Source organism: Dendropsophus ebraccatus, chromosome 3 (genome assembly GCF_027789765.1).
Source record: "Dendropsophus ebraccatus isolate aDenEbr1 chromosome 3, aDenEbr1.pat, whole genome shotgun sequence".
In the NCBI taxonomy this organism is placed as follows: domain Eukaryota; kingdom Metazoa; phylum Chordata; class Amphibia; order Anura; family Hylidae; genus Dendropsophus; species Dendropsophus ebraccatus.
This window is the reverse complement of record NC_091456.1, coordinates 162,165,802-162,190,231: the sequence shown is the minus strand read 5'-3', so window position 1 is coordinate 162,190,231 and position 24,430 is coordinate 162,165,802. Positions and strand designations below refer to the sequence as shown.

The 24,430-nt window shown below is 41.6% G+C and overlaps 1 protein-coding gene across 2 annotated transcripts in view; it reads right to left on the bottom strand.

The window, feature by feature from the left end:
* THBS4 (thrombospondin 4) overlaps window positions 1-24,430 on the bottom strand; it is a 41,202-nt gene that overhangs the window by 8,728 nt on the left and 8,044 nt on the right. Inside the window, exons 2-13 of one of the 2 annotated variants that reach the window (XM_069963041.1) lie at window positions 13,254-13,457; window positions 11,525-11,772; window positions 9,780-9,882; window positions 9,249-9,331; window positions 8,816-8,867; window positions 7,952-8,145; window positions 6,175-6,312; window positions 3,809-3,886; window positions 1,832-1,987; window positions 556-660; window positions 307-414; window positions 67-226 (exon numbers count right to left, since the gene is read on the bottom strand). In XM_069963041.1, the coding sequence (XP_069819142.1) occupies window positions 67-226; window positions 307-414; window positions 556-660; window positions 1,832-1,987; window positions 3,809-3,886; window positions 6,175-6,312; window positions 7,952-8,145; window positions 8,816-8,867; window positions 9,249-9,331; window positions 9,780-9,882; window positions 11,525-11,772; window positions 13,254-13,457 (1,629 nt within the window). Of the gene's footprint in view, window positions 1-66; window positions 227-306; window positions 415-555; window positions 661-1,831; window positions 1,988-3,808; window positions 3,887-6,174; window positions 6,313-7,951; window positions 8,146-8,815; window positions 8,868-9,248; window positions 9,332-9,779; window positions 9,883-11,524; window positions 11,773-11,872; window positions 12,759-13,253; window positions 13,458-24,430 lie in introns of those variants that run through there. The other variant, XM_069963040.1, reaches the window with a different exon arrangement.

The window sequence follows — 24,430 nt, the reverse complement described above, 5'->3', positions numbered from 1 at the left end:
CAGGTCAGCACGGTCACTTCCCCATGGTAGAAGAATCCCATAGGAATGACATCATGATCTACTTACCATCTCCATCCATATCATCGTCGCAGGCGTCACCTTCCCCGTCATTGTCTGTGTCTCTCTGGTCATTGTTCAGCTTAAATCGGCAATTGTCACACGCGTCCCCAAATATGTCTTGGTCGCTGTTTTTCTGGTTAATATTGGCCACCAGTATACAGTTATCCTGAAAAAAAAAAACATATTAGTAAAAAATACAATATAAGTAGATTTTTTTTAGTATCAAGGCTCAATAGTACAAATGACCTGCTCATTCAGGATGCCATCTCCGTCTGCATCATCATCACAGGCGTTACCTATCCCGTCCTTGTCAGTGTCTTCCTGGCCGGAGTTAGGAACGTACATGCAATTGTCCTGAGGGATATAAGCACATGTCATATATTAGATACACAGAGCTTGTTCTAGAGCTTGTCAGGCTGTGGCCGGGTTGTCTTTTTTTATTGTGTGTGTTTTGCAATTGATTAGAAAAAAAAAAGAAGAAAAAAAATCATCAACCTTCTTGCACTTTGGATCACTGCACCGAAGAGCTTCATCAGGATATCCATCAATATCAGTGTCCTTACCGCAGACATATCCATCTCCAGCCCAGCCAACAGAGCACTGTAATAAAGGAGAAGACCATTACTTATATACAATCACAGAAATAGCAGATGGACAGTACACAATTTACACTATGCACACTAGATTCATTCTTCATCCCATGAACTATATTAATTGTAAGTATTGTCTTGTGGTCATGTGGTGGGGAGCACTATTGTAAAGAGTTATGTGTTTGGTCTACACAGGACTGGCCACCAAAGTATCTGAGGATCCTTAAAGGGGAAGTCCGGGCAAAATAATTTTAAGATGTTATGAAAATTAATGTAATGTTATGAAAGTTATGAAAATTACTAATAGACATTTATTATTTTAGAAAATTCTTTCACAAAGCTTCCTGTTTTTTTTTTTAATTTATATATATATATATATATATATATATATATATATAAAATTGGGTAATTAATCGCATTTCATTACTTTTTACGCCCTTTTTATTTTAGCAGGGCTGATGTGCTTCTTGTAGTCTCACAGTCTCACCAGCAGATGGCGAGCTTAGACTGCATCAAGCTGACTCACACAACATTGGCATACTGTACTTTACATTTTCTAGCATTTCTAACATCAGGTATGAGAAAGGAGGTTTTATAATATGTTATCTGATTATGGACAGTGAGCTCTCATTTTTTTTATTGTTTTATAATTTCTTGTCATTTTGCATGTTTACTACTTTTCTGGCTTAATGCTAGTGCTTTATTATGTTACATTCTACCATGTTAAGGTTTTGTGTGTCTTTCTTTTTCTCAAAATGATGTGTATGTCTTCATATACAAATCATGTGATTCATAGATCGTGTGATTTAATGCTCTAAAAACAACAACACATTTTTTTAACTAAGAAAAAAAAAATAGAGAGCTTATGAATGTATGTTTAGGAAAAAAAATAAAATGTGAAGAATAATTCCACGAAAAAGAAAAATTGCCACAGTCATCCCAGAAATGAATGGAGCGCGAGCAGCGTGGCCACTAATGCCTGTGCTCCACCCTTTCTTTATGGACCGCCAAATGTTTCCAAGCAGTGACAGAACCAGAGCAGCTGAGAAGAAAAGTATGCTGTTTTTTACATAATTTTTTTTTAATTTTCTGCACAAGCATATTTTTTACTTAATACATTACCCTGAATAATTACCATTATTATTATTATTATTATTATTTCCCTTTATAAAATTACTTACAACGCAGGTTATGGCTCCATCCTTCTCCTCGATACACTGTGCGCTGGCGTGACAGGGGTACTGCCCTCTGTTCCAGCACGTTTTCCTTTCTACTTTGCAGCCTTTGCTCTGATCACCAACATAGCCATCAATACAAGGTCCACAGCGGAAAGAGCCCTGGAGACAAAGATGTTAGTTTTATTATATTATGTGGCTTGGATGCACATGCGCACATTGACAAGGAAGAATTATATATACTCACACATATATTACATATATATATATATATATATATATATATATATATTACACACACACACATATACATACTGTATATATACAGTATATATTACATGGATTGTAAGTGGATTGTACCGTGTCATATATTACACACACATATACATACTATATATATATATATATATATATATATATATATATATGTGACACAGACATAACATATTCAGTATATGCATGTTTTGGATAAATCAATGGTTATGGCTAGGTTCACCCTAGGTACAAAATTACATCCATGTTTATTAACAACGACTGTCATTGTGCAAATAATGGACATTATTTGCGCAATGTCGCCCGTTGTTATGAAAGACGGACGTCATTGTTACATAGTGTGAACCTAACCTGTAGCTGACATCTATGCGACTGCCCCCTGACAGCCTCCATGCTCAGAATTAAGGACTAGGGTGTGCATGCTAATACCTTGCTATTGGCACACCATGTGAGCGAATCCCACCTGCCGTACTCCTAAATGCATGTAAACAGGTGGACACAAATGGCGCAACTTCTGCCATGTGTGAGGTTTGGCAGCAGCTGTGGACACTGACCCTCTGACCTCCTACACCGTCTACATGACCAGACAATGTGACTCCTGAACCAACATGCGTCTTTATGAGCAGCACACATATATATAGCGGTCACACGTGCCTGAGCACCAGGGGACCTGTTTACACCATTACATAAGTGACAACCAGACAAAATGTTTCAGGGTAGATAAATGGCTGCGAATCGAATAACATTGGATGAGATTTATCAAAACTGGTGAAAGGGAAGATCGGAGTAGTCGTTCCCAGCAACCAATCAGGTCAATGCTTAGGTTTTTCAATATGTCACCCAGGGGCGGATTAACTTTACCTTAGGCCGCAGGCTGTTCACAAAGCCTGGGCCACCCCAACCCACTGTAACTATGGCAGCACTAGTGTGGTGTTCCTAGTACAGGAGAGATAATGTCATGATGCCCTGATTTGTGCAAAATTGAAGTAAAAAAGCAGGGATTGTTTGCAAATCCAGGGCCGTATTTACAGCTGCTGCTGCCCTAGGCACTAAACCTGAAGACGCCCCATCTTGCATAGCGTGGAGGAGAGAGGTTTCGGCCACATGCATTTCTCTACATGAAGAAACATTGTAATGGTTTTTAACTGCTTAAAACATAAATTTCCACATAGAATCAATGATTAGAGCAGTCTGCATATTGTCTGAAGGAAATAGGTAGGTAATAGCTCCAGGCATCACAGCCATACCAGACCTGAACAACACCTCCACACCAGACCTGACCATACCTACCCCCACCCCCCTCAAAAAGACACCAGATTTACTGGCAAGTCTGAACAGGAGGTGGGAAACTTAAAAAAATAAAAGCAAAAAAAAAGTTGTTTTTTTTCCTCCTCCCTGGTGCTGCCCCCCTGGAAGGTGCTGCCCTAGGCACCGGACCACGGGTGCCTAATGGTAAATACAGCCCTGTGCAAATCATGGCAGAAGTATTACCAGGAGACAATACACCATTGAAAGTATAAGTCTGTTTGGGCAGCCATGGGCCCCCCAGGAGACCAGGGCCCCGGGCTACCGCCCGAAACGGACCTATTATAATCCGCTACTGATGTCACCTTCCCTAGAACTAGTTGGAGTATACCTTCCCCATTATATGGTGTCATGTCATACATCTCTATAGGTCCAGATATATATCCCAGGGAAGAGACAACTTACCATGCTATTGATGCAGATAGAGTTAGCGACGCATCCACCATTTCTTCCATTTTCACACTCATTGACATCAAGGCAAATCTTTAACAAGAAAAACATATATGGAATGTATAATACCGCATAGCTACAGAAGGATAAAACCTGTCATCTGAAAGGCCATAACACATAACTAGAGAAGTTGGATGCAGCCCTGGGGAGTCCAGAAAAACATCGATACAGCCATAGACTATATCCATGTTTTTCAGGGAGCCTTAGGGCTGCATCCAACTTTTTCAGCAACTGGCATTTAAATGCCGCACACTTATGCTGTGTTTACACGGAACAACTATCGTAAGTATATTTACAATAACGATCGCATTTGAGCAATAATCGTTCCATGTAAACACAACAAACGATCAAACGGCGAGCGAGAAATCGTTAATTTTGATCTTTCAACATGTTCTCAAATCACCGTTTGTCGTTTGCTAAAAATTCGCAGATCTCTTCATGTAAACAGTCTTTCAAAGATTCACCCTATGTGAAACATGGGCTTAAGCGATCTTAAAAACGATCGCAATAACGATTTTTCTTACGAATTTTCTAACGATTTATTCGTCTAAGCCCTGATTGTTATAAAAACCAAATCGTTGCTTCAAAATCGTTAAACAATCGATTGGGCGAATTATTGCTTCGTGGAAATGCAGCATTAGGTTCGCTCATCTCTACACATCACTTATTACCTCATATAAATAAGAAAGGGAACACATAATGGGCCCCAGAGGATGTGAATGCTGGCTGAGTATGTAGTATACCAGCTTGTTGGCAACCCTAGACACAGGATATTCCTGCCTATAACTACACAAGGATGGGAAAACAAACATGTAGGCCTTTACGACTTCAACAAGATGCAACAAGGGATCAGTCTCCAGAATTAGAACAAGGCCAAATAGTGGCTGCTCATCAGTCTCCAGGTCTCGTCTTTCATCCCTACACACAGTCCTATGCACGGTAGAGCAGACAGTTCTCCCTCAGTTTGGTAATTTTCTATACAGGAAGCCGGTGTCAGGTAATGCAATCACAGGATCGCCGCCGCGTGTCACGTCTGCTGGGTTTCCTGCAAAGCTCTCAATGTTGTGACCACAAGCTCCGTCCCGTGAACAAAATCATTTCCCACACAAATATTATCATACGCTTTGGTTTTCCCATCAATTTAGAAATGATCTTTCATGCTGTGGGTTTTTCCTGTAGCCGGTCAGACTCTAACTCTGCTACTTTGTAAAGGGGGAAATATTCATATAGACGAACAGGTGACGATATATAGACCTAAACACATAGCGAAATACTCTATGCCTTATATAATATGGAGCATTTATAAGCTCATTCCATTAGTAAGGAAATACTGTTCTCATAGCAAGCAAAAAAAAAATAATAATCTTTACGTAACTAGGATGTATGGGAAGAGAAGGCTCAGCTATCCGCTTCTTGTTCCACATTGGAACCTCTTGGTCCTCCTGGCCACCTGCCAGTATCAGACTCTTCCTGTACTACATTCAGGGTATATATTGGCAAAGCTCTTGGCACATGCCACAAGCGCCTCCATAGTCATACACTTCATAGACATATCTATAGACTTTCAATATTGTGTTGTGCAATACCCTCTGTGTTCTGCTTACTCCAGTGTTCTCTTACCCAGGGCCGGCTCCAGGTTTTTGCGGGCCCTCAGGTGACAGAGCCTCGGCCCCTCATCCATCCGCATGCACCCATCAGCCCCACACTATGCACAATCATTTGAGACACCACTTATATACATAAACACACATTATTGACACAGGCACTGACTGACTGAAACTGACTGACTGACACAATGACTGACACTGACACACTCAGACACTGACACACACCATTCACAGCTCAGTCTTTTCTCTTTCCCTCTCTGTCGGGCTGCTCTCCACACTGTAAGGTTGAGGACCTTCGGATCACGTGATCAGGTCCTTCACCCTTTTCTCTCTCTGTGCAGGTCCTGCTCTGTCTCCTGTGTCTTCAGCCCCTTACCCTGCACTACAGTAAGCAGGCTGAACATTAGAACACTGTGCCTTTCTCCCTCTCTGGGCTCCTAAAGGGGCTGTGGGCCCCGGCACTTGCCCGGGTAAGCCCTGTGCTGATGCCGGCCCTGCTCTTACCTGTGGACAGATTCTGTGATGGAGATGCAAAGGTGAACCTAGCCTTAAAACAACTCTAACCCCACTGAAAATCTGGAAATCCAGGTGTACAAATCCTAGTAGCCCACTTCTCCCATCTTAAGCTGTGATCAGACAAAATTAGGATTTGGGCTATGGAGTAGATGGTGCAATTATTACAGACCAATGTCTACCTTTGCAAGATATATTTACCTGTTTATTCTGCTTGGCATAAGTAGTGCCAACACCTTGCACCACTGGCCCTGTGTACCCGGGCGGACAGGCCTCACATCTGAACCCTGGTATAGAGTTTATGCATCGCACTCCAGGGAAGCAAGGGTTCAATCGACACTGAAACAAAAAGGGAAGTCATTTAGATATAGAGCACAATGCTTTATTGTACTGTGACTGTTAGATACAGTATGGTTTTCTTAGATTATGGAAGTACCAGAGTGGTATAATAAAATGCTCTGGAGCTTTCTAATATACTAGGTGTTTTCCCATTCTTCAGCATTTTCAAGATCTCTGCTGACTGTCTGTAAATGCAACACATATACAAGGCTTGTAAAAGGGGTATTCCCATCTAATAGGAAGCTTATATGTAGGGGTCTGACTGCTGGGACCCCCACTAATCCGGATAGTGGGGACATCATTGTACCCTGAATGAATGGAGTGCAGCGCATGTGTGTGGCTACTGCTCTGTTCATTGTATATAGGGCCAACAAACATTTATATGTTCAGTGTTCAGAAATGTTTATCGGCCCTATAGAGAATCAATTGAGCAAAGGCTGCTGCACATGTGCGGTGCACTCCATTCTCAGGATAGGTGGGGGTCCCAGCAGTCATACCTAAAGAAACTTCAGGGTTTATCCTATGGATAGCTTAAAGGGGTACTCCGGTAGAAAGAAAAAACATTTTCAAATCAACTGGTGTTAGACAGTTATACATATTTGATAATTACTTCTATTTTACAATCCTGAGTCCAGTACTCCCAGTACTTATCAGCTGCTGTATGTCCTGCAGGAAAATAGTTCTATCTGCTGCCACCTCTGTCCATGACAGGAACTGTTCAGAGCAGGAGAGGTTTTCTATGGGGATTTGCTATTGCTCTGGTCAGTTCCTGTCATGGACAGAGGTGGCAGCAGAGAGCAATGTGTCAGACTGGAAATACACCACTTTCATTTTTTTTTCAGTGGAGTCCTCTTTAAGTTATACACTATGGACAGGATAGGTGATACCAAGATGTTTGTTGGGGTCTGACTGCTGAGACCCCCACCAGTTGTGAGAATCTGACATAATTGTCCTTGGAGTGAATTAAGTACCCCTTTAATAAGATGGGAAACCCCTTCTGGGTATTAGGGGTCTCTAATGTAACAAGTTGTGTACCTGTCATAAAGAAAGTGTAGTTGGCACAGCAGACTATTGACTAAGCTCTATTCTAATTAGTAGGGCCTATGCATGGAACTTATTGGGCCTCGGATGGTTGCCTTAAAAACCTGATCCCCTGGTGTAAGCTGTCTCTCTATCCAGATCTGTTGAAAGCTTGCTGCATAGTATCAAGGCAATGATCCTTTAAGGTGCTCAGCAGGAACAGTCCGTCTTGTAAAATTCCAGCAAAAAAAAGAAAAGACAACTGCGCAGAAATCTTGACTGTGTTACAATAAAGTGCAAACAAGCATGGTGGCCTGACATAACAGAACATGTATAGGACAGATCAGGTCTGAGGAAGAATGCAGTATGCACACAAAACAGCTGTGACCTGCACACTGTGAGGCCACCATGCTTGTTTGCACTTCATTATAATACATGGTCAAGAGGATTTGTGAACAGTGGTGAGCGCCACATCTCCGTTATTTTGCTAGAATTTTACAATTTGTGCTCTAGGGCCTATCAGTAAGATTATTTTCATTCACCCAATGTACGCAGAGATCTTGAGAGTGGTGAACTGTGGACTAGGAAGTTATTGCAGTCACCATCACAGATATAATACCTCATCTATATCATTACACGTGATCCCATTGCCGGTGTAACCGTCAGGACAAGGTCCACATTGGAACCCGCTTCCCGTCTCTGTGCATTTCACACCCCGGAAACATGACGTCGCATCACATCGAGGTTTTGGAGGTGTAACGGGTTTTGGTGGATTTGGAGCTGGTGTTGGATTTGGATAATCTGGTGTTAGACCTTCAGAGGAAAAAAAATTTGGGAAATGTGTTAAAATAAGATATGGTGGAGGTATAAATGGGAACAAAAAATAATATATAAAAAAACTATAAAAGAAGTAAAGGATGATACAATTCATGGATTTTTTTGTTTGTTTTGTGTACTTTGTAGTTGAATCCATATGCTAATGAGGTAGTTTGGTGCACTGGGGGTCGGGACTACCATCCTCAGTGCATCAATCCACTCCTGCTGGCCCGCCCCTTTCTAATGAATATTGAAGTGGGGATATGTAGTGATGTCATTCCAGCACTCATCAATGCAGAACGCCAAAAATGAATGATTTCTATTGAAGTCAATGGAAACAACGGCCGTTGGTTCACACAATGTATAAAATAACGGTCCCTGTTCACAGCAGCTGTCAAGTTAATGTTTCTGTCATTAATTTGCAGCTGTTATTGAGTGAACGGCAGCTGCTATTTTTTACGTTGTTCACACATTTTTTTTAACCCTCCTTTCACTGTAATTTACACATTTTTCAATGGAACTTTAAAATAGCCACACCCATAAGGGTCTTATAAAGTGGCTATGTCGAACTTAAACTTGAACAATGTACCAAAGAACGGCCGTTGAAAATTGTTTTGTGAACATAACCTAAAGGTTTATGTTTGAACCTCAAAATACCCATCCGTACCACAAGCCTGGCATTCTGCAACAGTGTTCCTTAAAAACATGGTTTCTTTCACCTATAAAAAATATAAATATAAGAAAATTAAAATTCTTTTTCATGATATTCATTTAATCTATCAGCTCTGAGCTATAGACATAGATACATAGCTGATGGCTGTTTGAAAAGTTGTAAAATCAAGCTCAAGAATTACAGCGTTGAATCTTATACATTAATCATGCAGATCATGTAAGAGAGTGAGTATGCGTGCATGCTGCAGCTCAGACTGACCTCTACGATACTTAAACTTAGAAAAAGTAAAATAGGATTTTTCTACTTTGCAAACAGTATCATTAGTTTTAACTCCCAAACAGCTATCTGCCCATGTCTGCAGCTCTGAGCATGGTATACAGCTGACAGATTTCCTTTAAATATTACATGTACGGTGTATTGGTTTTACCTGTTGCCTCATAACATCCCTGAGTTCTCCAAGTAGTTGGTTGAGCTGTGATATTTGACCCAAGAGCTGTCTGCTGACATCACCTGAACAAGACCACATGTATATGTTATAGTTAAATACAAGGATTATAGTGAATACTACTACATAGTCAGCTATTTATAGGAATAATCATACAGCATAATTTTTGACTTCCCTCCTTCCCTGCTAAAAAGTCATATTTCTGCTTCTATGTAATTATATATATATATATATTGGTCTATTGTACATAAATAAATTAACTACTTTGCAAAACCTTAATTAATAAGTTCTTGTATTGTATATGCAGCTCATATGAAGACTTACTTTATATGTCTCCATGGTATCAGACTACAAACATGTGTGTGTAGTCTGATCCCATAGACATGCATTACTCTTTTCTATCTGCCCCTTTTCAAGGGTCTGAAAGTTAGGGGAAGAGAATTTTTTATTCAAGACTTTTTGCAAAGTAAAAACAATGGACATGCCCTTTAAGATTCTGAGGTACAAACCCACCTGCATATTGGCCAGGCTCACTTTGCTGCATGAAACAGTCTTGTATTGATGCCACTTGTGTCAGAGATCCACCCATTACCAGCTTCAGTTCATCCATAGAATCCTATACCAAAAAGAGTATTACTAATGTATAGTTAGATGTGTACAGACTTTTAATAACATTTTACACTAACTTCCGAAAAACCATTCAAGGCGGGAGGAGGAGGCGTTGTTTCCACCCTCCACCCGCACCTGGTTTATTATGATTTATGCTTGCTAGCACAGCAGCCTCACATTCCCTGGATTTACTAAGAGGTGTGCGCCTCCAAGTAAATTTGGTGTGAGGCATAAGAACTAGAGATGAGCGAACTGGGTTCGGGTTCGAGTCCATCCGAACCCGATCGTTCGGCATTTGATTAGCTGGGGCTGCTGAACTTGGATAAAGCTCTAAGGTTGTCTGGAAAACATGGATACAGCCAATGACTATATCCATGTTTTCCACATAGCCTTAGGGCTTTATCCAACTTCAGCAGCCACCGATAATCAAATGCCGAAAGTTCGGGTTCGTATGGACTCGAGCATGCTCGAGGTTCGCTCATCTCTAATAAGGAAAGGTTTTTATGTCTTAAAAAATGCCCCCAAAGTAGCCACCCAGACAAAAAAGATATAATACATTGAAGAGGCTTTTTCCTCTTATCAGGTCAGACAATGGTCCAAATTCACTATTCCCCTCCCCTTTCGCCTTTTGGAACACAATGTTGAGTCAACATTTTAGGCTTTTCTTACAACCCTACACATTTATTATTAAAACCTACACAACAATGGAGTATTTTTTATTTTTTACAAATCTTAAGGGAGAAGTCTGGCCTCCCTGTTTGTTTTTTTTGTTTTTTTTTTAGGCAGGGGCATGGGGGAAAATTACAAAGAGTATTAACTCACTTCTCCCTGTGCCTCTTCAGTCCTGGATCACCACTCCAGGTCCCCCCGCCAGGCTCAGACATCTCGGGCACTGTACTTGCCTCCTGCCGGCTGATGGACTAGTTGCTCAGCCAGTCAGTGACTGGGGAGGGACACCTCTCCAGTAACTGATTGGCTGAACAGCCAGTTCATCAGCCGGGACAGGCATTTTCCCCCAAGTCGTGACATAATCACAACTCGGTAGAAAATGCCTTCCTGCGAGGGTCCCAAGGCCAGTCCCACTGCTCACCGCATTACATTCCCCCATTCCCGTCTTTGAAAATGGTCAGACTTCTCCTTTAAAGTAGTCAGAAATTTTTTAAAGAATTGTGCAGGCAGGGATAATTATTAATCCGATTGATGCACCACAATTTTTCCGAATCATTTGCCAAATTAGTAAATCTGTAAACCAAATTGCCAAATAGGAAAAAACAAAACAAAAACAAATTACTACTACAAAAATAGTACATCTGGACGAATGTGGTCAAATTAAGGACCCATAAATGTGCAAAAAAATGTACAAAAATCCCTGTACTACATTATAGATTTCAGTACAGACAAAAAAAAAAATTAAGCATTACATGATGCCCATTCAAGACAGTTGGCCGCCTGTGTAGTGCAGGACACCATAGGTTTTCCTATTTGTAAATGTTCTTACACCATATATTGTCAATAAAAAAGTGTAAACGACACCAAGGTAAAAAAAAATAAAATAATATTTTAGGGGATCGAAACGTTGCACTTGTTTAAGAGGTCAATGAAGAAGTATGGATCAGTCCTCAGGATATTTCTTCTGTATGTTTACTGACCTGTGGTTTTTTCTGCAGTGTCCTCAGCTGCACGGACCCTGTATTTAGGGTGACTCCTGAGAGCGGCCGGGGCAGGTCCTTGACAGCATCCACCTGGTCACAGTCCAAGTACAGCTCAGCAGTGCTAGGTCCTCGGTGCAGGCCACTGAGGTGGAGAAGGATTGAGTGCTGCTTCCCATCAGCTAGTTCTATGTTGCTGAAGATGACAGAGTTCATTTTGCCATCACTCTTGAGGTATCGAAGGGAAGCTGAGCCGGGAGAGTTGTAAGAAAAGAAAAGAGACATTGTACAATGTAATGCATCTAGTATGTCTTTAAGACAAATCTGACCTTTGCATTTAATACTGACTTAATACTTTCTTTGAATCATTCTGCCGGTCCATCCCAGAGTGTGTTTGTAGCCAGGGCTACCCTGAGTTTCTTCGTGCCGACTGTAGTACCTTCCATTAACACCCACCATATAATGGACTATATAGTGGCCAAATACTACAGTCATATAAAGTTCAGATAAGCTATGTTCTTTTATGACCCCCAAATAACAATGCCAGGAGCCTAAATAATACAACTCAATAAACTAATACATGTCGCTGCCTCTTATTAGGTTTTTGCAGTGTGAGATCAGTGATTGCCCAAGTCATCAGTACGAGTGGCTATCCATATTCACAAATAACCTAGCGTGTCACACGCCCTTAGTGTAAAATCATTGGTGGTGGGGATTCTGCATCTCATATGCAGAAATTTGAAGGTAGACAGCTCAGACTTGGTATCTCTTACGTGCACCTAAGCAATAACTAAGCTCACCCTCCACTTCCTGTGTTCTGTCATGGTATCTTTGTTACATCAGATCTTTGAACATCAGATGTAGAAAAGTGAGACACCTTGTAGCTAAGATTTGGTGACTAATAATAATATAATTGGCAAAAGAGATGCAACTATATTGTTGTACAGATAGCTGTTGCATCCTGGAGATGGTGCCTAATGGGGCCCAAAACCCCTAAGCCTTTCATGGTAGGTTGGGGTCGTGTTACAGATATTGCATGGCTACAACATACTTAATGAAAATGTTGATCAAAAAGGGGTTTATCTTGTAAAGGGCATTCATCACTGTCCACAGGACAAAGAGAGACCTACACTGCACTCAGCCCCCTTCATGTCCAAATGTCGGATTGAACCCCACCTATATCGTGGAAAAGTAATAAATATCCTTCAATGGAAAATCCCTCTAACTATTGTGAGGATATTAGGGTAGATTTATCAAACATGGTGTAAAGTGAAACTGGCTCAGTTGCCCCTATGAAACCAATCAGATTCCACTTTTCATTCCTCCCAGACTCTTTGGAAAATGAAAGGTGGAATCTGATTGGTTGCTAGGGGCAACTGAGCCAGTTTCACTTTACACCATGCTTGATAAATCTTTGTAGTCTGTACCCATGGAGACAGATAGATTGATATAGTAAAATTTTAAATCAAGACTATTTACAGGGTTGCTCCATTCTTTATTCTAGACTGAAGAAATAAATGAATGTGAACAGTTACATATCCTGTAAGTAACCATCAGGCCATATTAATAGGGGTTATTTTTAAAGCTTAAAGATAAAGAGAATATTTATTTGTTTTGCTCTATATTGTTACTGGTTATGTTCTTGACCTTCGGCTTATAACATAAATCCAGTTGATGCTTGTGTTATTTGTATTCTCAGTGTCAGTATGAAGTTAGGCTTTTGGATTACCTTTATTTAGTTGTCCCATTACTTTGAATTCAAAGAAGCGACTATTGTCTTTTGTAGAGTAAAGACCAAAGAGAGAGGCTGTAGATTTAGGCTGCAGCTTAAATGTGGACAGTATATACACTTCATTCATGGAGGGATTATTGAGCGCCTGCTGAAGGTACTGTGAGATCTGCCTCTGGACTGCAGGCGACAGGAGATCAAGGGCTGGAAGAGAAAAAGAGACCAAATCAGACAATAAAAATGACTCTAACATTCTCTGTTCTATAAGTCTAGTAACCTTTTCTTATACATTCCCCCGAGGAGCTGTCACTAATAAGTATAATGTGTCAGCATTATGGTTTGCTATGAATATTAATGAGACGCGTAATCTTTACTATTACAACCCCACCCCCGAGGAACTGTCACTAATAACTATAATGTATCAGCATTATGGTTTGATATGAATATTAATGAGAGGCGTAATCTTTACTATTACAACCCCACCCCCGAGGAACTGTCACTAATAACTAGAGATGAGCGAACCTGGAGCACGCTTGAGTCGATCCGAACCCGAACTTTCGGCATTTGATTAGCGGTGGCTGCTGAAGTTGGATAAAGCCCTAAGGCTATGTGGAAATCATGGATATAGTCATTGGCTGTATCCATGTTTTCCAGACAACCTTAGAGCTTTATCCAAGTTCAGCAGCCCCAGCTAATCAAATACCGAACGTTTGGGTTCGGATCGACTCGAACCCGAACCTGGTTCGCTCATCTCTACTAACTATAGGATAACTACTATAAATGGGAATAAGGCTCAGGATTGACCTCTACTAGTAACGTAATACACAGCTGTAAACCACATTTGAACTCTGTAACACCAGAAGCACTTTTAATGGTCACGTTGGCAGATATATAAGGAAAATACATGGAAGAACATAATAATAAAATAGTAAAAAAAACATCAAAATGTATAAACATTACGGATATTTCAATGATCTAGTAAGCCACAGACCTAAATCCCTTTAGATCCCTTTCCGGTGTACTTGTCTTTTTATTGAGTGAGGTAATAGAAAGTCATTTTGTCATATTACTGCCAGACACAAGGAAGAAGAATACTGGCCAAACACCAAGTAAACTTAGGAGACTCTATAGGAATGAATGGAAAACGATCAGCACTGGAGTCACTGGCATTTGTTCATGGAATGCAGGTGAATTTTATTTTCAGGTTTATTTTTCTTAGGCGCTATGCTAAAAGGGAAACCTAGGTTATTCAAGTTAAAGAAATATGGGTCAATTTATAAGGTTTATTGCTATCATGGGCTCAGTTTTAGAAATAATAGATTTATTATAAATCATTACAATCTACTTTTATCCTATTAAGTGAATATGGCTCTGCCAGTCGTTTTTTTATTTTTTTTATTCTGAGCTATTGATATCACCTGAAGCTTTGTCAACCTAATGAAAAGGAACTATGGCACTGTTCAAGTAGGTGTTGTTTCCTGTTGTTCACACTATGGAATTGGTGCTGAAATTCCGTGCGGAACCACCTGCGCGGACTCTGCGCTGAATTCTGCCTTCTATCTGTTTGAATGGGAGGGCTCTCCGCGCCTCTCTACTTCTGCGTGGAATTTCGGCACCGATTCCATAGTGTCTACGGGCCCTTAGGGTTTTGATGATTAGAATAGTGTATTTTTAAAGAGGACCTGTCACCCCCCGTGCCGGGGTGACAGGCTCCCGACCCCCCGTTACAGCCCCCTATACTCACCTGATCCCGCCGGGTCACACTTTTGGATCCGTTCGGGTCACGGAGATATCAGCTCCCGAAGCCCAGCGCGCGCTGACAAGAGAGTCCGACGCTCATAGAGAATGCATGGGGAGTCAGATGCTCCGTCATTCTCTATGGGCATCGGACTCTCCTGTCAGCACGCGCGCCGGGCTTCGGGAGCTGATATCTCTGTGACTCGACCGGATCCAAAAGCGGGACCCGGCGGGATCAGGTGAGTATAGGGAGCTGTAACGGGGGGTCGGGAGCCTGTCACCCCGGCACGGGGGGTGACAGGTCTCCTTTAAGCACTAGTCTAAAGAACCTTAAAAGAAAACTGACTCATGACTGAGTCATAGAGTGCTTTATCCACCACCATGCTTATCCTTTCATCAAAGATTTATTTTATTGGACACCAAAGATATATTTTACCCACCAATGCCATGTACCACTAGCCTATATAAAAGGACTCCTTCACTGATCTTCCTTACTTAAGCGAAATGGTTCTTACATTCCTGATCGCTGCAAAGGTGTGCTTAAATTCCATGTTCTCTGTTCCTGACTGCTAGTTTCCTGACTACTTTCCCTGTGATCCATGTTGAGCAAACACTTGTTGCTCTAGCTATTCATAGCTATTTATACAAAACCACACTTGAATTTTTTCAGCTGTTGCTTTTAGAGGCTACTTTGAGTATACAGACCTGGTGTTTCAGTGCAAATCCCTGTACAGGGGTTAAAGAAGCACCCATTGATTTTTTTCTCCCCATATAATGCACAATGACCCTCATTATTCCGGCAGTATCGTCTGTTTCATCCCAGCTCTGCTGCATTTATGCATATCATTACTGTATATGATACACTCTTAACTTTCAGATTTCTAACTGCAAGCTCTTTCTTTTAAGGCTATGTTCACACGGCGTACAAAACCACGGCCATTAATAATGTTGATGATTATTTAAGTGTTAAATAACAGCCATCCACTAAAGAACCGCTATTATTACTATGTTGTGTGGACATAGCCTAAATCTGCTATTAATCCCATAGTACATCAGCACCACATCACATGGATAGCTAAGCTTAGTACCATCCCTGCCTGCTATGTGACAGGAGCTGTATAATCATCAGTAACTCTATTGGGAGTTTCTGTCTATCCCCCTGTGGAAAGCATGTCTATAACAGTCCATGCAATTTCATCATACAGGAAGATCTGTTGACTGAGATTGTGACCTCATTGAGAGCACAGAAACACGTGAAATTTCCAGGGGGAAATCAGAACACATGACCCAACTGGGGGAAATTATTCTAGAATTTCTTTTAGAAGGAAAGGAAAAATTCAATCAAGTAATACTAACTGAATGCCGAATGCAAAGCAATCCTGTGAACTAAGGGCCCTATTACACAGAGCGACAATGGTCCAAATTGGCCTGATTTGGCAGATTATCACTCTGTGTAAGGGTGCCTTCACACGTAGCGGATTTTCCGCAGAAGATCCGCAGCAGATTTGACTAAATGAATGAACACAGCATCAAGTCCACGCCATTAAATCCGCTGCGGATCCGCAGCAGTTTCGCAGCAGATTTGACAGTGCGGATTTAATGCTGTGTTCATTCATTTAGTCAAATCCGCTGCGTGTGAAGGCACCCTAATAGAGAAAATGATCAGCCGTTTAAACGATCATCTGTCCATGTTCCCGGTGTTCTCCTGCACTTTGCTACCTCCCTGGTCCCGGACAGTGATTGGCTGAGCGGCCTGTCAGCTCAGATGTCTGTGCAGCCCTCGTTAAACAATTATCAGGCCATGTAATAGGCCCAGTAAACAAGTGCCGATCTAGCAGATCGGTGCTTGTTTACAGTATTAATTGGGCCCCCATCAGCCTGTGTAATAGGACCCTTACTTCTACTGCCACGTAGGCCTTGTCCCATTATAAGTCAGTAGGACAGGGTTCGTTGGCATCTCTTTAATGGTCATGGCTCGGTGCATGAAAACAGAAGACTGTATTGAGCAAAGAGCCTTATGTAATGGTCAGCTGTATACAAGACAATGCTCATTCATGAAAACCTCTCCTGCTCTCCAGACTGGAAATAATACCACTTCCTGCTGGGCATACAGCAGTTGATAAGTACTGGAAGGCTTGAGATTTTTTAATAGAAGTAAATTACAAATCTCTGGCACTTCATGGCAGCAGTTGATTTGAAAGAAAAATTTTTTTTGTGCACTACCCCTTTAATATATTATCTAGATATGTCCAAGATACATTGTAAACCTATATCGCACATCTCTTTTTAATTAATTTCTTTTCAACAACAGCACAGTCCTATGTGTGTTAGGTGACTATTGGTGATTACATTGCTTGGCTGCAATTCCAGACACAGACATGAGTGGCGCTATTTCTAGGAAAAAGCAGACCCCTTTTTTTTTTGGCTCACATACTTCTATGAGATCATCAGTTTAGCAAAGATGATATTTCCATTTATTGTAAGAGATGAATAATATCAGTAGTCAGTAGCAGTTACTTGCATGATGTATTTCTGCACATTTTGCTACATAGAAGACGTCTTGCGTGGCATTACACGAGGGAAGCTTATTAAAATCCTGACTGGGCAATGGAAAGTATGCATGATGGCATCCGCAGAGTCCATTCTTAGAGCATGAAGAATAAAAACAGATGTTGGCACGGTCTAGATAGACTGCTATTGTCATCATAGGTTTTACAGAAACGCCTATTGTGCACAGGGACCACAAATATCACCGACATATGCCAATGTAATTATGGGAGAACAGATCAAACATCAACTCTTATGAGACTGGCTTAGAAGCACTATGTTATTCATATATACATGTACAATATACTTGGCTACAGTCCATCATACTTGGGGACATTTTAGCACTGATGAGGTTGTACTTCTTGGCTGAACATTTAGGCTGCTCACACATTTTCACATATTTACAGAAATCTCTACTACCCCACATTGGATGGGACCCAGCTCTTCTCCCTGACAGAAATATTATAAGGGGAAAATTTATTAAACCAATGAAGGAGATTTATCAAAATGTTGTAAAGTTAAACTGGCCCAGTTGCCCCTAGCAACCAATCAGATTCCTCCTTTCATTTTTCAAAAAGTCTGTGAGGAATGAAAAGTGGAATCTGATTGGGTGCTAGGGGCAACTGAGCCAGTTTCACTTTACACCAGTTTAATAAATCCCCCCAATATATCTATTTATCTGTTTTGTCTTCTATAAGGACATGCAAAGTTGGCAGTATACAATCTGCTAGAAAGGCAAAGTAGGCAGAAGTATATCAAGGCCCCATTGGATGAGTTTATAATATATGAAGGCACTGAGGGGCTGAAATACTATGTGAGCACAGTGATGCCTAATTACTATACAGGGACACAAAGATATCCAAGTATTATATGGGGGCATAGGGGGCACCTGTATTGTGTGAAAGCAAAGTGGGGCTTAGTTACTATATAGATGCACAGAAGGGCCTTAATACTATATGAGGGTACAGAGGGGCTTAACTATTATATGGAAACAAAGAAGCCTAATTACTATATGGAAGACACAAAAGGGTATCACTACTATATGGAGACAGAGGGGGCTAACTACTATATGGGGGCACAGAGGGGCCTTACTATTATATGGATGCACAAAAGGATGACTATCTTCTATATGGAGGCATGGGAGAGTAGTGTAATCCACTATATGAGGGTAGAGATGAGGCCTTTTTACTATGTGAGGGCATAGAGGGGGCCTGAATACTAATACTACATGGGGCACAAAAGGACACTGTTACAGTGTTGAGTAGATGCACAGAAGGGCCTAAATACTATATGAGGGTACAGAGGGGCTTAACTATTATATGGAAACAAAGAAGCCTAATTACTATATGGAAGACACAAAAGGGTCTCACTACTATATGGAGACAGAGGGGGCTAAGTACTATATGGGAGCACAGAAGGGCCTAACTATTATATGGATGCACAAAGGAGGCCTATTTTCTATATGGAGGCATGGGAGAGTAGGGTAATCCACTATATGAGGGTACAGATGAGGCCTTTCTACTATGTGAGGGCATAGACGGGGCCTAAATACTAATACTACATAGGGCACAAAAGGACACTGTTACAGTGTTGAGTAGTACAGATGGGGACTTTGTATCGAGGTGAGGATGGTGCTAGAGCCAAGAGCCCAAAACGTTTGTCTGGCAGATTGTGCAGAGAAGAGGCATCACCAGTAGAAGTGTTCATATTGACCAGGCCAGATGGAGAAGAAAAGGAAAAGAGATGAGAAGACACCCCCTGTGAGTCACTGAATGTAGCACAAAAAAACTATGCTGGTTCCAGTGGAACTGAGCTTCGATACCACACACAACTTGAGGACAGAAGTTTTGCTGTTTTTCTAATCTTGGATAATCTTGGTTAAATTTCTGAAATGTAGAAAGCCTTTTATACTGTTCTCTAACCTTATCCACAAAAAGAACCGTAATGTAGCAGAATATTCCCTTTATTATTCGGAAAGCATTGTTGTCTGCTGAGGTTCCCTATGGCAACTACTCACTTGCACACCCCCCCCTTCTAGGTTGAACCCCTAGCTATGCTTTTGCCCCATCCCAATTGCCCTTCAACAAGAAATATTCTCTTGGCAGCCAATAAATCCAGATTGTTCCACTGACTGATAGTGAAGTATAACTTATCACTTCATGGAATATTTTTCCATTGGTTGGCTTTGATGACTACTAAGATTAAAATAAAATTGTGCTTCCTTTGACAATTATACAATTTTTTTTCCTCCGAAATTCGACAGTCCTCAAGAAACAAATGAGGCATACTTGGTTGGATTCTGAATTATGGAGATATGTTTCTCGAGAAATACTGCTTCTAGGGAACAAAATTGTTATACAGGAGTTGATTGCTTAGTGCTGAGCCCCCCACTGATATCTACAGATAGCCAAAAGAAGCACAAGACTCCAGAGGCTTAAAGCGACTCTGTACCCACAATCTGTCGCCCCCCCAACCACTATCTTCAGATAGCTGCTTTTAATCCAAGATCTGTCCTGGGGTCCATTCGGCAGGTAATGCAGTTATTGCTCTAAAAAAACAACTTTTAAACTTGCAGCCCTGTGTCAAACTGCCGTGGCCTAGAGTATTTGTTCCCTAGGCCTGCACCATCCCTCCGTCCCTCCTCCCCACCCTATTCATCATTAGGAATGCCACTGGCAGGATTTTTCTTATTCCTCTGCAGTAAACACTGCACTGGTGCTTTAACGATCCCGTCCATGTGCCGTGTTTAAACAGCTGATGAATAGGAGAATACCTGCCTGGGGCATTCCTAATGATGAAGAGGGTGGGGAGGAGGGACGGAGGGGCGGTGCAAGGTTAGGGCACAGATGCTCTAGGCCACAGCAGTTTGACACAGGGCTGCAAGTTTGAAAGTTGTTTTTTAGGACAATAACTGCATCACCTGCCGAACGGACCCCAGGACAGATCTTGGATTAAAAGCAGCTATCCGAAGGTACAAGCGGTTGGGGATGGGCAGATTGTAGGTACAGAGTCACTTTAAAATTCAGTCAAACTTCTGCAATGAGATGTTGCCATGAGCTTTTTCTGCTTATATCTAAGGATCATGGGGGGGGGGGGGGGCTTAAAGCTGAGCCCACACCAACTGAAATCTTTGGCATGTCCATGTGATGTCACTGTTTTTTTCCCTAAATAACAGTAATGCTTTGATGGTTATGCACATCTATGAAAGGCTTTCTTTTTTTCTGTGTGCCATTCATGGCAGAAAAATATTTTCTCCATAGATCTTCCATTCTACAGTCTCCTTGTTTTCAAGCTTGTTCTGACTTAAAACGGCCCTGTATTTGTAAATGAATCCTCCATTTTTGCAGTGCTTTACAGGCCTGAATCCTATTGCACTGACCTTAAAGGGGTTATCCAGCGCTACAAAAACATGACCACTTTTCCCCCTACTGTTGCCTCCAGTTCAGGTGTGGTTTGCAATTAAGCTCCATTTACTTCAATGGAACTGAGTTTCAAAACCCCACCCAAACTGGAGACAAGAGAGGGGGAAAAGTGGCCATGTTTTTGTAGCGCTGGATAACCCCTTTATCTAAAGTCTGTATAGTCTCCATTTTGCAGGTATAGCCATATCTTAATATTTTATGAGAAATAGCTTATAAATATGCTCTCAACATCAGATGATCTTTACTCTCTGTCTATATGGTAAAATTTAGTCTCATGGTTTAGTATTTTGTTTGTGTATTAAACTCTATTGAACGCATATATAACTAAAATAAGGCCATTGTACATCCCACTCAATATTAGGCTATGTTCAGACGCGGTAAGAGACTGGCCAGGTCACGGAACGGCTGGTCTCAGAAAAGATCATCCCGGCCAGTACTGCAGTACCGGCCGGATGATCTTTAGCGCCACTGAGTTCTGATGCGGGTGCATCCGAATTCCCCGCTGCTCACAATCCATTGTGTGAACTGACAGGTTTTCTGCGGCCGCTATTCTTTGCCGCAGTGGCCGCAGAAAACTGACATGTCAGTTTCACGCGGCGCTGCTAGGGATCTCGAACGTAGTGTATACTATGTGTATTCACTCAGGCCGGGATTCCATCAGCCTTCAGCACAACATAAGTTCTATACTAATCCCGTCCGTTGCAACAACAGCCGTGAATACTGCAAAACTTATGTTTTTTTTTTTTTTATAAATGTCTTTTATTTTATTCTTAATAATAAAGAAAACATACAAACACAAAGCCCTTGCAACGTACAAGGGCAATGCCTTAAAGTGACACATTGTTCCATAACAATATACTTCTCCAATAACCATGTGTCACATAATCCTTTACACCGTTTACCCACCCTAATACACAAAATAAATATCCCATACCCACCCACCACCCCAACCCCAGGAGGAGAGGGAAAGAAGAAAAAAAAAAAAAAAAAAACCTAGCTATTATAATACCTTTCATAAATTCTCAAACAGCTCTCCCATTCATGGTATGAGGGGGTACTTACTGACAACCACTTTCTCACTATGACCAGTCGCCCATAAAACAAGAGCCTACTGACTTTGTCCCGTAACACTTTCGAGGTTTCAATAAATGACACGTCTCCTAGTATTATGGTTAGCGGGCTGCTAGGAATTTCTATCCCCATCATGGTTTTTATGTTTAGTCTAATAGCCTCCCAGTACCCCCCCAACTTCTGACAGGACCATACCATGTGCAAAAACCCCGCCGCACCCAAGCCACATCTGGGACAGCTCACAATACCTCCATGATTGATTTTTGCTAAGAAGGAGGGGGTACAGTATGTTCTTTGTATAATATTATACTGAATAATTCTATGATTAAATGATTTGGAGACATATCTGATGTTCTGCATTACCCGTAACCACTGTACCTCAGACACAGTCCCCATCTCATCCTCCCAACCACTCTTACCTCTTTGAGATCCCTCCAACATACCCAGCAGATAGCGATATATATATGATATTCTCCTAGGTCCACCAGAGGGAACCCTTAACTCATCTACCAGTTGATCACTCTTTATCTCTGCCTCCTTAACAACTTCTTTAACTGCCGTACTAACCTGAACATAGGAGAACCAGCATTTATTAGATAATAGGTACTCCCACCTAACTTCCTCCCAGTTCTTAACCTTATTATCCCTCATAATATCTCCCAAGACCCTTATACCCCTACTAAAGAGTGTCTCCCCCAACCCAATATCTTGTGTCCCTAGGTTATGATTGTGCCATAAGGAGGAAAATGGAAATTGCCCCTCCAGCCCCAACAATTTTTTTACAGCCTTCCAGACACTAACCTGGGCTCTCACCATTATCCTCCCCTTATCCCTTGCTTGGGCTACCAATCCTGCCTCTATCTTCTGTATCACATCCAACCCTAGAGCGTTTCCGGATTGTCCAATCCAGTCATGGAAGCACCTATCTAACACCTTATGAAACCACACCAACTGTGAGGCCAAGTAATAAATTTTGAAATTAGGGACCCCCAAACCCCCCCTACCCAGAGGGAGAGAAAGAGTGTCCAACTTAATACGCACCCTTCTCCTCCCCCATATTAAATCGTTCGTCAGTTTCCTTATTCTCCTAAAAAATTTATCCCCTATCCATATAGGAGCTACAGAGAAAATATGGAGAAACTTCGGCAGACAAATTGATCTTAACAGCACTATCCTATCTGCTTTACTTAACTGCAGCTTAACCCAGATATTTATCTTCCCCTCCAACTCTCTCAAGACTTTCTCCAGGTTCAGCTTATTAAATTCTCCAATCTCTCTTGATACCTGTACTCCCAAATACCGAAAAACTCCCCCCCTCCTCCAGGGTCCTCACTGGGAATCCTCCCACAACTACCCTCTCCTTTAGAGGCATCAGGATGGATTTACTCCAGTTTACCAGAAACCCCGAGAACTTCCCATTTTCCTTAATCAATTCCATTACCCTGGGAAGGGAGACCCGGGGATCCCTTAAGAACAGCAGCATGTCATCCGCATAAAGTGTCACCCTGTCTCCTCCACCCCTCGCCCCAAAACCTTCAATCAGGTGATCTTGTCTAATTAATGCCGCAAGAGGTTCCAAACTTAGGGCGAAGAGCAGAGGAGAGAGGGGACACCCCTGCTTTGTACCTCTCCCCAGTATGAAACCTTCGGAAACACTATCATTAACCCGTATAAACCCTTTGGGTGAATTATACAACAATTTAATCATTTTTATGATCTGCGGGCCGAACCCGAATCTCTCCAACACTTCCCACAAGTAGTCCCACTCCACCCTGTCGAACGCCTTAGCCGCGTCCAATGACAGGATGGAGTGGGAATCCGGAGCCTCCACCATCTGAATGTTTTCAAATACACGTCTAATGTTGAACTTGGCCATGCGCCCCGTGATAAAGCCCGTCTGGTCCTCGTGTATCAGGTCCGGCATAATATCCTTCAGGCGATTGGCCAATACTCTGGAATAGATCTTTACATCCGCATTAATAAGGGAAATTGGTCTATATGACTCTAATTCTGTCTTGTCTTTCCCTTCTTTCAGGATAAGGGTGATAATGGTTTCATTCATAGAATCCGATAGACACCCTATTTCTATAGATTTTCTAAACACCTCCCATAAGGGCCTAATAAGGGCTTCCCCATGAGCTTTATAGACTTCATATACTATACCATCTTTCCCTGGCGCTGTATTCCCTCCAATACCCTTCAAGGCATCAAAAAACTCCCCTTCTGTAATTGGAGCATCCAGTTTTTCCCTTTGTTCTAGTGACAAGGTGGGCAGGGCTATATTGCTCAGGTACTCCTGTAACACCTTCTTCTCATATTTTGCGTCTGAAGAGTAGAGATCTTTAAAAAATATCATAAATTGAGTAGTGATATCTTGGGAACTATACACCATATTCCCCT